Genomic DNA, 14,234 nt, shown 5'->3' with positions numbered 1-14,234 from the left:
TAAACTCAGAAAGTTGCAGAAACATGTTTCTGTGATTTTTGTTTACATAGAACATCTCATATTACTTTTTAAAACTATAGAAAAGTGGTTCTAAGTTTCTGAAAACCACCTGCTACTTATTTTTGTCAAATAGTGCTTAAATTTAGCAATTTTTATGAGTTTCTTACATACTTAAAGATCATATTGCATGTTAAACTAGTTTAGAAAGATCAAAACTAGTCACATTTACAAATATTAGTTGAAAAAACTTTATTAATTCTAATATTTGTTTATAATTAGGAATATGGCGAAGTCATAGATATCATCTGATTGATAGTAATCTCTGTTTTCAGCTAACTTGTCGTCTTGTAACTGATCATACTCAGGGTATAGTTTGGACTTCACCTTGCAAACTGCCCACCATTCATTTCTATCTGACTTTTTTATACTCGGATATGAAGTCTAATAAACTTGTTAAGCTTGCGAGGCTAATATGAATGGTTCATATGTTCCAAACCTAAATTTATGATTCACCTCCACAATGTCTGAAGCTTTGTCGAGTCTTGTTGCAATTGGATCAAACCAATGACACTTGAATAAAGTTACCCTGTTATTTATGCCTAAGTAAGTCAACTCCATTATTTTTTCTATAACACAGTAGTAATCATGTTGATTTTCACCGTAGCTGCTACCCTTGACACACACACCACTATTCATCGTTGATTTGTTTATACCGTAATCTTTTGTATGGAATCGATAACCATTTACGATGTACCCATTGTAGCATTGCACAACTTTGGTGGGACCATTTTCTAAATCACATATTCCTTGATCTTTAACATCACCATGGCGGACCTACGCACAGACATAAACAATGATTGTGATCACGACCAATTAAGTAACTTAGTGTTGTTTACAAGTACAAAATTTATGTTAGCTTCTTTACCAACTGTTTCAACCACTCTACAAACTTAGTTTCACGTTCTTTTTGTACTTTTGCATCAGTGAGATGTGAAACTTTTTTTCGCAACTCCAGATCAAATCGTCTGCAAACCACAAATACTTATATTACCGAGCCATGTATCCACGTATAGAACATAAAAGGATTTATAATTGTGTTGCGTCTACATATACTTACTCGATGTATGGGTTGATCGCTGAGCAATTAAAAAGAATATAAATGTGTGTTGTGTGTTGTGTCTTGCTCTTGATCTGTCAAGAGCCTTGATCGGCAACTACCAAATGCATGCCCAAGATGTTGAAATATCGACAGCTTGTCAGCTACAGTTACTTGTTCTCCATCATCGTTACGGGGCGGGCATGTGTAACGTGTTGAAATGTGAGGTTCGAAGTACATAGATGAGAAATTTGAAATCTCTTCTAAAGTGTACGTCTCACAAATAGAGCCTTCTACTCTTGCTTTATTACGAACCTTTTTTTTGAGGTCGAACATGCATCTGGCAAAAATATATATTTCAAATTTTAAATATCTGTCATTAAAGAGAGAAATATAAAAAAACATATACCTTTCAAATGGGTATATCTATCGATATTGGACAGGGCCACCAACCCTTAGTTCATATGGCAAATGTATGATCAAATGTTCCATAACATCGAAAATTGTTGGCAGAAATATCTTTTCTAGCAGACAAACAGTGGTGATGACAGAGTCCTCGAGATTCTTTACGTCTGATACTACGACTTTCGATGCACACAATGTTCTAAAAAATTCACTCAACTCAGACAATACCCCCCATATAGGTTTGTCTAACATATCATGGAATGCTAGGGGTATCAATCGTTGCATAAATATATGACAATCATGGCTCTTCAACCCATATAATTGTCCATCATCAATCTTCACAGCCCGAGCAATGTTAGAGACATATCCATCTGGAAATCTCAATTGTCTCAACCACGGGTATTTACCCAATTTGCATTATTTTTTTCACTTACTTACCACAGGTGGCTGAGCACAAGCTGGTTCCATTGAAAAATCTGCACAAAAAAACATTGTTTTAAAATGAAGTCACCACAAAAAAAAAAACGAAGCTGTTCCGGCAGGGGGTCAACTCCCCTGCTGTTCTGGTAGGGGGTCGACCCCCTTACAAAACATAGGGGGTTAACCGACCCCATGTTCCGGCAAGGGGTCGACCCCCTACCAGAACAGCAGGGGGTCGACCCCCTGCCTTTCTGGCAATGAGTTGACCCCTTGCCGAAACAGGCAGGGGGTCAACCCCTTGCCGAAAAATGCGTGGGGGGTGGGGGGGACCCCTTGTTTACCTGTCTCCGGGTGGTGGCGGACGGTGGGACCGGCGAACGGCGGGAACGGGCGAACGACGGAAGAAGAAAAGGAAAAGCTGTCTAGGATTAGGGTTATTCGAAATTTTGCGACAACTTAGTGACGGATTACTTCCGTCGCTAAGCCGATGTAAATCAAATCTACGAACATAGCGACGGAATATATTCCGTCGCCAATGCCGTCGCTACTTAGCGACAAAAAATATTTTGTCGCAAACGACGTCGCCAAATGTTGCGGTCGTTACGACAAAACAATACGTCGCAAATTCCGTCGCTAATTAGCGACGGGGTATCTTCCATCTCTATTTTCGTAAATTTCATTCATTATAGCGACAGATGGTTTTCGCTCGTTAATCCGTCGCTAATTAGCGACGGAATACTTCTGTCGCTAAACTTCGTCGCTAACAACGTATTTTCTTGTAGTGTTTGTTTTGGGTGGGTTGACCTCTCTATGATCAGTTTTTAGGTTTATTCCTAAGGGTCGACTCCTTTGATGTTACCTCTCTTATGTGTGGGTGCACCTGAAGGTTGAAGGTCGACATCTTGGGGGTGAAGGGTCGACTCTTTGTATTTTAGAACTTTGGTTTTAGGAATTGTACTTGCCTAGTGATCGTGTTGAGTGGTGGGACTGTACCAAGACAAGTGGTGTCTCGTACTTTTAATTGATGTGTTTTCAGGCGCCCAGTATTAGGCAGGGGAGGACACGAGGGACACCGGAGGCTTGTGGACACTGAAGGACGAATACAACACTTCTGGGGTCTTTTGGGTTTTTTTTTTTTTTGTAATTTTGATATATTATATTATCAAATGATGTATACTCTTTATATATGAATGAATGAAAACTGAATTTCTGGCTTACGTGTGATATATTATATTATCAAATGGCTTTCTATGGTCAACCTGTCCATGGAAGGTGCAGCGGATCTTGAATTCAAGATGAAGATATTTTTCTCAAAGTGTCAATAACAATTGGAGGCCCAAAAATGATGATCAGAACCCTAAGGAGGCACACAATCAGAACCCTGCAAGAGTAAATTGACAAACAAAAGATCTTGTTTGCCAGATCTGCAATAAACACAACCACACTGCCATTAACTATTTTAATCATTTTTTTTAGGCAGATGATATTTCTCAAGCGCTTGTTGCTACGATGGTTGCTGATAATCAGGACTCTGAATGGTTTCCCAACACGGGCGCCACCTCTCATATTATGGAAAATTCAAGTAAATTATTCAATTTAAAAACTTATCAAGGTAATGATAATTCTGTTATGGCTGGAAATGGTGAACACTCAGCTATTACCCATACGGGTGAGGCTGAAATTAATTCCACACCATCTCTGATAATCCTTAAAAATGTTCTATACATGACCAAAATTAAGAAAGATATGTTATTCAATTCACCTCAGATTATATATCCTTATATTTTTGATTTTTTTTTCTTCTGTATGTATTATAAAGGACAGGATAATAAACCGTGTGATAGCCACCTGTAGCAGAAAGAATAACTTATATGCTCTTGTTGATGATTATGCTGTCTTTTTTCATCAGATTTAGAAGTGTCCGAAAGTAAGTGACATGATCACCTTGGCCATCCTAATATTGAAGTCGTTCGATTTTGATAAAAGCATCTTAATTATTGACATTGATAATTTAAAATAAAAAAAACAAATATTTTATTTGTAGTAGTAGTTGCCAGATTGGCAAGTCTGGCAAACTTCCTTTTATTCCCTCTCATCATATCCCTAATAATGCTTTTGAGAGGATTCATTCTCACTTATGTAGCTAAGCTCTAGTTAAATCTTGGAAAAATTATCGATACTATGCTATTTTTGTTTATAATCACACTAGATTTACTTGGTTTTAACTTCTAAAAAGAAAATCTGATTTCTCTAAAAGATTTTTTCATTTTAGAAATTTTATTGAATGTTAGTTTGATAAAAAAAAATCAAATTTTTTCAATGTGATGGAGGAGTAGAATTTAAAAGTGAAAAGAGGCGAATTTCATGCCCCAAGACTCTAGAACAAAATGAAGTCTTGGAACAAAAATATAGAAACATTACAAAACTTGGTCTCACCATGTTTAATTTTCATGCTGGAATGCCAAAACGATTCTGAGTTGATTCTTTTTCCATTACGGTTTTTTTAATAAATTGTTTTGTTTTGTCTACCTTAAAAATGAGTTTGCCATATTTTAAACTTTTTGAAAAGCATCCAAAGTATTCTAACTTACATATACTTGGTTGTAGATGTTTTTCAAATCTTCATGGATATGCTAAAAATAAATTCGATCTAAAATCGTTACCCTGTGTTTTATTAGGATATAATATAAAATATAATGGTTACAAGTGTTTCCATCCTGAAACTGGGAAATTATATATGTCAAGGTTTCTTTAATGAAAACAACATACCATATGTCAACCCAAAAGCCCTCTACAAATGTTAAAATCTAGAGGCCGATTTTGGTTCTTTTATGCATTCATTCAAAAAATTGCAAAAACATGAACTCCTAATATCTAAGCATATCAAAAACAAAATAAACATATTTATCATGCATTCACTAAAAAAAATTGCAAAAACATAGATTAATATACAAAACCCTTAACATCTAATCATACCAAAAAGTTAAAAAAAATGAATTTAACATGAATTCACTTAAAAAAATACAAAAGCAAGAGTTAAAATATAAAAACCCCAACATCCAAGCATATCCAAACAACCGCCTTTAGAATGCATTCACCAAAAAAATGCAAAGACAAGATTTAAGATACAAAATTCTTAAATTCTAAGTATACTCGAAAATATGCTATTGGATTTAGCATGTGCAAAAACAAGGTTTAAAATGCAAAAATCTCTAAGCACACTCAACAAAAAAATCGTTCTCTGCAAATCCTAATCGTGCAATCAGATTAAGGTTAACTTTATGTACGAGAGAGAGAGAGAGAGAGGAAGGGTGAGCACCCTAATCCTACACCAACAAAGAGAGAGAGAGAGAGAGAGGAGGAAAGATCAAGATGGTAGATGATCGCCGGAATGATGCTCGTAACCTAAGGGAGAGGATAGCTAAAAGGATGCTGAAAACAACGCCAGAAAGAGACTCGCCGGAGGGACATTGCTCATTAGGGGGGCATCGCTCATCGAAAGGACGCTCGTAACAACGAGAGAGTGACAGGAGTTCTAGGGTTGGGAGGCAACGAGAGAGAAATGAGGGGACTGGGGAGTTTTGAGGTCGGGGGAGAGGCAACAAGAGAGAGAATTGTCGAAGATGGGATATTTCATTTTTTTTTTGTAACTTGTGGTTCCTCTTGCCTGTTCTTTTCGTAATAGGGGTTGGTAAAATCTTGTTCCTGCGACTCAAAGTTTGTTTCAACGGCCACGATTTGTGGCGCGCTGTCCCAAGTCATGCCCATCGTTTATCATAAACAGGCCCTAAAATTACACTGAAGTATCGTGTCCCCCCTGTCCTTCGGACATGTCCGTGCGACGTGGGCTCGAACCCACATAAAACAAGAAGCCAAGCCGAGCCCTAACCCCGCTCTCGCGAGTCTGATTATGTTCCCGCGCGCCGTCCTTCTCCTCTCCGGTGGACGCATTGGCAGCGGTAGCGGTTTCCGGCATCTCTTCTTCCGTACCCTATCGACCGTACGACTCCCTCGCGGGGTATTCCCGACGACTCGTTCCTTCCCGATTCTCCGCATCCCGTCTCGCAGATCCTCCTCCTCGGCCCATGTGTCGCCCGAGATCGGGGGTTTCCGGCCTCCCGGAGACGTTCCAGTCGTGCCTCTGGAGGAGAGCGTGAACGAGATATGCCGGATCCTGAGTGACCACCGGAAGCCCCACCACGACCTCGAGTCGGCCCTCAACCGGTTTCCGGGTGCGATCTCGCCGGAGCTCGTCGAGGGGGCACTCAAGAAATGCAGGAACCTCGCTACATCTTGCTTCCGCTTCTTCGTTTGGGCCTCGCGTTCGCGAAGCCTCACGCACAGTAGAGCCTCTTACCACATCCTCGTCGACGTCCTGGGCGCGGCCAGGCAGTTCCCGCTCGTCTGGGACCTCCTCCTTCAGATGAAGACCGGCGGGAACTGCGAGCCCACAAACGACATCTTCTGGGTGGTGTTCAGGTCCTACTCTAGGGCTCTGCTGCCCGCGGACGCCGTCAGGGCGTTCCGGAGGATGCCGGATTTCGGGATCGAGCCGGCGGCGGCCGATCTGGACGAGCTGCTCTTCAGCCTCTGCAAGAACGATCTGGTGAGTCACGCGCTGGAGTTCTTCGACGAGGTGAAGTTCAGGTTCCCGGCCAGCCCCAAGACCTACACCATCCTCATCAGCGGATGGGGCAAAGTCGGGATTTCCGGCGAATCGCAGAGGCTTTTCGACGAATTGGTCGATCGCAGCGGCGGCGGTGTCGATATCGCCGCCTACAATGCCCTGTTGGGGTCCCTGTGCAAGGTGGGCAAGGTCGACGAGGCCCAGAGGGAGTTTCACGATATGGGTAGGTTCGATCTCTTTCCGGATGTCTGTAGTTACAGCGTGTTCGTTCGGGCCTACTGCGAGGCGGGTGACGTCGATTCCGCGTTGAGGATGTTCGAGAGAATGAGGCTATACGGCTTCGTGCCGAACGTCTTCACCTACAATTCACTGATCAAGCTTCTGTGTAGGAACCAGAGAGTCGATGAAGCTTACGGAATTCTGGATGAAATGGTGGATAATGGCTTGAATCCGGATACTTGGAGCTATAATTCTATTCTGGCGGTTCACTGTGAGCTTAGGGAGGTGAAAAGAGCTCTGAGGCTCCTTAGAAGGATGGATAAAGAGTCCTGCATTCCTGACAAGCATACTTACAACATGCTACTGAAGATGTTGATCGTAGTGGGGAGGTTTGATAAGGCTGCTGAAGTTTGGGATGGCATGGAGAAAAGAGGATTTTATCCCTCAGTGGCGACTTATGCTGTCATGATTCATGGGTTTTGTAAGAAACGAAAGGTAGAGGATGCTTGTAGATTCTTTGAGCTTATGATAGATGAAGGGGTGCCACCCTATACTAGTACTTGTGAGGTATTGAGGAACCTCCTCCTGGAACTAGGATTGAGAGACAAGGTTCTTATACTCTTTGGTAAGTTGCAAAGAAGCACCTCTTGCTCGATCCAGGAGCTTTCGAACATTATGGATGCATCATCGGTTGCGAATAGGCCCCCTCTTAAGCGTCAGCCGAGTAAGGCCCATCCTCGATCGCGCAGGAAGAAAAGCCAGGTAGTAGTGAGCCATGAGTACCCGATATCAGCATTCTAAACTTGTATGGATCTCATGTCACTCCTTCACTCCAGTGATGTTGTTATATCTATCCCAATTAAGTTATGTAAGAGTGTGTGATGAACATAATCGAATCATGAAGCTACCATCTGTGAGTCAGATTTACTTTTCGTTTCTGCTTCTTTTGTTTATCCTTCTACCGGGGGTACAGTATCTCTTCTATGAAAAGAAAAGAAGAGGGACAGAGAAAGAAGGAAGGAAGGCATCCTATTGGTTCTACTGGAAGATACATGCTGTCATACAATTCTCAGTGAAAATTGGTATGATAATCAATCAAAGTGAAAGTACATTTACGATTAAATCTATGTTCTGTTTTGCATCTCCCGGGTTCAATTTCGATATTGCTGACCCAGACAAGGGATTCCCTCACACGTAAAGAGATGTGGCACTAGTATTCCAAAATGTAAAGGCACAGAAACGTGTGCCCCAGACTGCAGGTTTTCTTAGCTCAACTTTTCGGTTGCTAATTGTTAATTTGATGTATTCCAGAGAGATACAGATACAGAAGTGCATTCAGTGTATTATTGGATGAACATAGACCTATTTAACTGTTCTTATTTTACATTTCAACTCCGGAGGGAATGTAGTTCTGAAACATGTATCTGTTTCTGAGGAAAGCTGATGGCATGCTACACAGGTTGGTTGTCCATTTCAATTTGTGGATGATATTAGTAATAACACAGTTGCACTGATTATATGCTTTCTCAAACCACAAAATATACATACCTTTTTTTTTTTTTTGAAAAGCAAGCTGGGGTTACGCGGACCCCTACCAGAACAACAGCAGCCCCATGTGTCAGGGGGATTGGATTCTGGGCCTTCAGCTTGACACAGGACCCCACTTGATGATCATGGTCATGTATCTTTAGTTTCATTTTTTTTTCCCTGTATAGCAATTGAACAGTTTGAACTCATAACTGCTTAGGCAATATATTGCCTCTCCTTAATAGAGTAAATATTTTTCACTATTTCTGCAGTGGCTGTTCTTCTGCCCATAACTTAACAAAGCTAGTTACTCAGCAGCACCCTGAAGCAGAGCAAAGGGATTTGTCAGGGCAGTCTCGCCACTTCTTCCAGCCAAAGGCAAGAGTTCCTCCAGTCTCCGGTCCCTGCCTGCAGGTTGTGGGAGGAGAGAGACTGAATCCAGCTACATGAGTTAACTCACAACATTCGGTTAGCAGGTGATGCAGACACAATTGGGGATCCACAGGCTGTCCCAAGATCTCAAAATGGATCCATGTGTTTCTAGAGCAAATCCAAGTCTATTGCATCAATTTCGTAAATTAGATCCATTTGGGTGATGCCCCAGATCCAAGTTTCAAGTACCATCCTACTATGGGACCTTTTATATGGATACCACATCATCTTAGGTGCCAAGTTACACTAGCAGGCTGCAACATTGAAAGGACAAATTTAGACTCAGATCTACCCCCAAAGGCCAGTTGGCCCTTGTGGGGCTCACTTAGGAAGGTCAACCTTGCCTTTGAAGGCCTAGATGAACGTGTTGAGGTGTTAATGTGGATGCTTAGGTGTTGTCTAGGCTAGGGATGGCAGTGGACCGGGGGACAACGGGGCTCCGCCCAGTTTGGACCGGGGATGAAGGTTAAAATCTATCCCCGTGCGGGGATGGAGGCAGGGATGGACTTACGCTTTTCCCTCCATGTCCCAATCTCCGCCCTGCCCCCAATCCTTTAAGGAATGACTATAGACTAAGGAGAACCCCCCCCCCCCCCCCCCCAAATCCTTTGGATCGGGGATGGAGGCGGGGGTGGAGGTTAAAATTTATCACGGTGCGGGAATGGAGGCGGAGGTGGAGGTTTGAATTTTGAAACGGGACAGAGGTGGAGACCTTGTCCCCTGCCCCGGTCCACTGCCATCCCTAGTTTAGGCTCAATTAGGTGTTACATCTTAATTGTACCATGAATCTAAGCGTCATCTTAGGCGCTAAGTTGGATTAGCCAGACCCACTCCAAGGGTGTCATCTCATTGAAACATTGAAAGGACAAATATGAACCCAGATCCCATGATGAGGACAAATTTGGACTTAGATTCACCCTAAAGGCCAGCTGGCCATTGTGGGGCTCACCTAGGAAGTCTCCCCTCTTGAAGGCTTAGATGAACGTGTTGGGGGTTTTAATGAGGATGCTTAGGTGTTGTCTAGGCTCAATTAGGTGTTAAATCTTATTTGAACGAGGAATCCAAGAGGTCACCTAAGTTTATCTCTTTTTAGCCTTTTAGTTATTGAAATCTTTTAAGTTGTGTAAAAGTGTTAATAGTCTCACTTGTGCTTATATAGAGGTTCATTTGTAGTTTTGAAACAAGAAATGAAATATTGAAGTGTTGTTTTAACTCTCCCTCTCATAATTCGGCCCTTTAGAGGATTTCTCTCTATATATATCGTCCCTAGGCCTTCTCTCTCGTCTCTCTTTGCTCTTGCTCTCTGGTAATTGAGAACTGGACACCGTGGAACTTGAGGACTATGTTGCAGCCTAGTCCAAGTGTTAAACAGTGTGGTGAACTCGATGATTGGTGGTTATGCTCATGAACTCGCTTGGTGAATCTTGACAATCTGTAGATCCTCAGCCCCTGCCCAACCTTTGGACCAAGCCTAACTACACTGTAGTAAGTTAACCAACCCTTGCTTTAAACCCAGACTCATTCTTGAACTCACCCAGCCTGCATGAACCTAGTTCAGGCCACGTTTCCATTACTATAAACTACAAAAATTGGTTCGACTTACATACACCATCTCTCTCTAGCCTTCACGAGTTTAGGGTTGAAATTTAAACTATAGCTTTCTCAATGTGTCCCTATCCTACCTTCAAAAAGTTAGAATTTATCATCATATCTGTCGGGAGATCTGTTTTTTTCTAGTGCAGTTTGTTAGAGCCAAAACACTGCCCAGTCGAGAACCTAAACCCTATCACCTATTCATGAACCTGTATCTCCTTAACCCAGTGGAGTTGGGTCTATAATTTTAATAGGACGTTTCCCCCACGTGTCTAGTTGCTTGACCTAAAATATCATCCTTTTTGTACAGTTATTTGTGATAAATAATTGTTTTCCCCAAGCTCTGTTAGAACCCAACAGAACCTGACCATGTCTTGATTGAGTTAGCCTACCTAACCTACTCGACCTAACCCAGTCTAACCCTATGGGCCTAGGAACACAAAAAATTGGTATTAGAATGAATGATCCTTCATTCCTCATTTTTTTTTTAAAAGAATGAGTTTCGCCAACCGGTTCACCAAGAGGACTAAGAACAAAGTCAATGGTGTCCGTATGGCTAGTTTTGAAGCCAACCTTCAACGAACCCTCGACTTTATGCAGCAAATCCAAGCGGATGTACCAGCCCTCTGACAGGAGTTACAATCCCCTATCGAAGGTAGTGAATTTCTCAGGAAGTGTGTCGAGTTGTCAACATGTGAATCAGCCTTTTTCCCACCGCCCATCGACAAAACTAGCGGGGGTGCTCTTGCCATCATTTTTGAGGATAACATAGTTCTCAAAGGATTGAATGAGGCGCAAATGGATCTACAAGCCCTACAAGATGGTGTTCTACTCCAGCAAGTAAAATATACTCTTTTTCTTTCTTCTTCTCTTAGAAACAAACTCACATGATGAGTTATGCATTGTAAAAAGGCAATCTATAAGTCGCATGGATCCTATCGCGATTAGCTTAGGATGCACCATAGAATGCCTCAATGGCTAGGATTTAAAGTGGAACCAATAGCATGTGCATTGTCTTGAGACATCCGCTAGGGTCACATACGAGTAGTTAGGACCCTTGATTGACAAAGAACTATGTACCATGCATGAGGTTTGGGTCAAACCCACATCAGTAAACACATTTAGAAAAGGTCTTGTGATGAAATATGGGTCAAGTGAATGACTCAAGATCCTCAAACCCTAGAGGGATATTTTGCCGTGTTTGAGGTAGAGGAGGTATGACTAAAGCATTCAACCTTCATAAAGAGGCCTAGTCGACCTTCCAATTGGTCGAAGGACCACAAACCAAGAGAGGTGGTTCTCGTCAAGAGTGAGAACATGTTCACATCCCTACACTCCCAAGGTTTTCAAAATTGTCTTATCACCTTAGAAGTGTGTATATTCATGGCCCTATGAACCCGGCCCTCTGTAAATTAGGACACTTTATAATGTCTTATCATGGTCGTGGCATGGAAGAACAAGGCATATGTGCGAAACTTGAGAAAACCAATGTCATGCCATCTTGGCCTAAGCTCGCACCCTAAGAAGCTTTGAGAAGATTCTTTGGATCCATCATAGATGGTCAAAGAGGCAAAGTGAATGATGAGATCATTGTTGCTCCTTTGGAAACAAGGATGGAAGAGAACGCCTTTGCTTGGTCGAAAGGTGTTGAACTTGCTTTTAGGGAGCTCAAGCAAGCCTTCAGCGAGGCTCCGGTGCTTGCCTTGCTCCAAGTTTTCAAAGTGTTCGTTGTGGAGTTCAATGTGAGTGGCATCAGGACTCAAGCTCATTTATTGTTAGAAGGCCACTCAATGGCTTTCAAAAACTTCGCCAACCATGTCAAAGCAGTGTCAATGTACCTGAAAAACATGATCAATTGAAAGATGGATAATGTATCTTCTTGGAAGGTGCTTTGTGGTTTGCATTGACCACAAGAGCATTAAGAATCTCATGAAGCAAGGTGCTATGACCCCTCGTCAACACCAATGGGTCACTAAGATAATGGTGTACGGGTTTGAATCTCAAGGTAAGGACCTAGGAATTCATGACACCAATGCCTTACCCCAGTGAATGATGAAACCCAACCTGAATTTGGTAGAATCCCGAAACTGATAAACTTAAAAAAAAAAAGCGCTTGGGCCCGAAGTTTTTTTGGGTGTCTCTAGCCCACCCACCAAATTTCACTATTTATTGATTTTTCAATGCAAAGAACTCAATTTTTTTAGCTCAACCTATAAATATCCAAACCTAGTCTCTCCTGCATAATCCTGAATTTTCACGTGACTTCAAAAACCATATCTCCCTATTCCAGTATCCTTTGACCCTGATTTTTTAACCAAGTGTTCCCCAAGGTGTCTAGAGTCATCTTTTAAATTTCAAATTTTTTTGTTGCACCTTTTAGGAGAACCAAATTTTCTTTGCAAGTCTTTATGAACCCATCTGACTTGAGTCCATTGAGCCTAAGTCCCTTACTCGAGTCAGACCATGTCCACACAATGAAAAAGGATGAGTGTAGGGGTGAAACCTTAATTGGTAGACGAATAACTGGGGATGGAGTAGAGTTACATGCAAGCACAATTGCTACCTCCAAAGACTTGAGTCTGCATCTCAGTGAAAGCACTAACAAGGCATAGACCATCTTCAAAGTATAGCTCATAGTGTTTGGATTGAAACCATTCACTATTTTTTATCTGGGTGAAAACCATAAATTGATACTTTAATAAAAGATAACCTTGGGACCATGGGTCCTTATGAGGCACCAGTAAAACTGGGCTCTTTGAGATGATTGGGTCTGTCCCAATCTCTTGTCTTCCTTGTAGAGGCAAAGATTGTATAAGCCTCGTGGGACATTGAGAGTCTATATAGGGCTAGAGGCACATCTCTCGTCCATGTCTCACAAAAGTTAGGAGACAGGTCTACTAGTGAGTCCTAGGTGGTAGTACCATAGTTTTGCTGAGTTAATGATGCATGCTCGATGTTAGCCTGACAATGTATCAAGGAAGGTCAATACAAGGACCATGAGTTTATTTCCCAACCACTGCATTGCAAGGTTGATCACATAGGATAGACCTAGTTAAGTCTTCAAGGAAATACTAAATCACATAGAATAATAAACACCTCGATGGTTATTTCTGAGCGGCTATACCCTCTTTTGTACTAAATGGGTCTAAGATAATCAAGAGAAATAATGCATTAGATTCTTATAATCACTTTTGACATGTGCATAAATATAATGATGTAGATATGTAGATTGCTAATGTTTACGAATGTCATTGCATATGAGCATACATGTGAATAAAAAAAGATATGTAAAAACATACATGTGAATGAAAAAGACATGTAATTAATTATGGGGTTAACTAGGTGAGTTAAGTCAAGGACTTGACTGAAATGCATATAAGATGCATGTGTGTGTGTGATATACATTAGGAAGGCCGTGAGAATTGACATGTTCCTATGTTATGAAAATGCTAGAGTACATAATATGGTCATATGAATTGACTTGTTCCTATGTTATATAAATGCATGAATGCATACTATAGTCATGAGATTAACTTGTTTACACTTTTATAAAAGAATGAATATGAATACCTTAAATTGTCAGACTTATATGTCTTGCTTGCTGAAAAAGCATGCACATATAAAATATGCTAGAATGGTCAAATGAGATTTGACATGTTTGTTATATGCAATTTGTGAATGCATATGTTATGATTGTGATGGACTCATATGTCTTGACTTGTTTGAAAAACATGTGTGTGTGTGTTTTATGCTAGAATAGCCAAATAAGATTTGACCTATTTTTCTTATGTAATTATATATGATGTAATTGATGGTTTATTCATTATGCACATGATTGATTGAATGAATGAATGACAAAATAAATGAATATAGATTGCCTTGACCTTCATTTTATAATGATGAGAATTACATTAT

General features: G+C 41.1%; 1 protein-coding gene across 1 annotated transcript; it reads left to right on the top strand.

The window, feature by feature from the left end:
• The first annotated feature begins 5,792 nt into the window (after nucleotides 1-5,792).
• On the top strand, nucleotides 5,793-8,223 carry LOC149829500 (uncharacterized). The gene has a single exon (XM_090015560.1). It carries the CDS (start codon nucleotides 5,832-5,834, stop codon nucleotides 7,566-7,568), a length of 1,737 nt encoding a protein of 578 aa, XP_089871686.1. The 5' UTR covers nucleotides 5,793-5,831; the 3' UTR covers nucleotides 7,569-8,223.
• The last annotated feature ends 6,011 nt before the right edge of the window (nucleotides 8,224-14,234 follow it).

The sequence above is a fragment of the Nuphar pumila genome, chromosome 8, assembly GCF_984573655.1.
Source record: "Nuphar pumila chromosome 8, dmNupPumi1.hap1.1, whole genome shotgun sequence".
NCBI lineage: Eukaryota > Viridiplantae > Streptophyta > Magnoliopsida > Nymphaeales > Nymphaeaceae > Nuphar > Nuphar pumila.
This window is presented reverse-complemented; position numbering and strand designations above follow the sequence as displayed.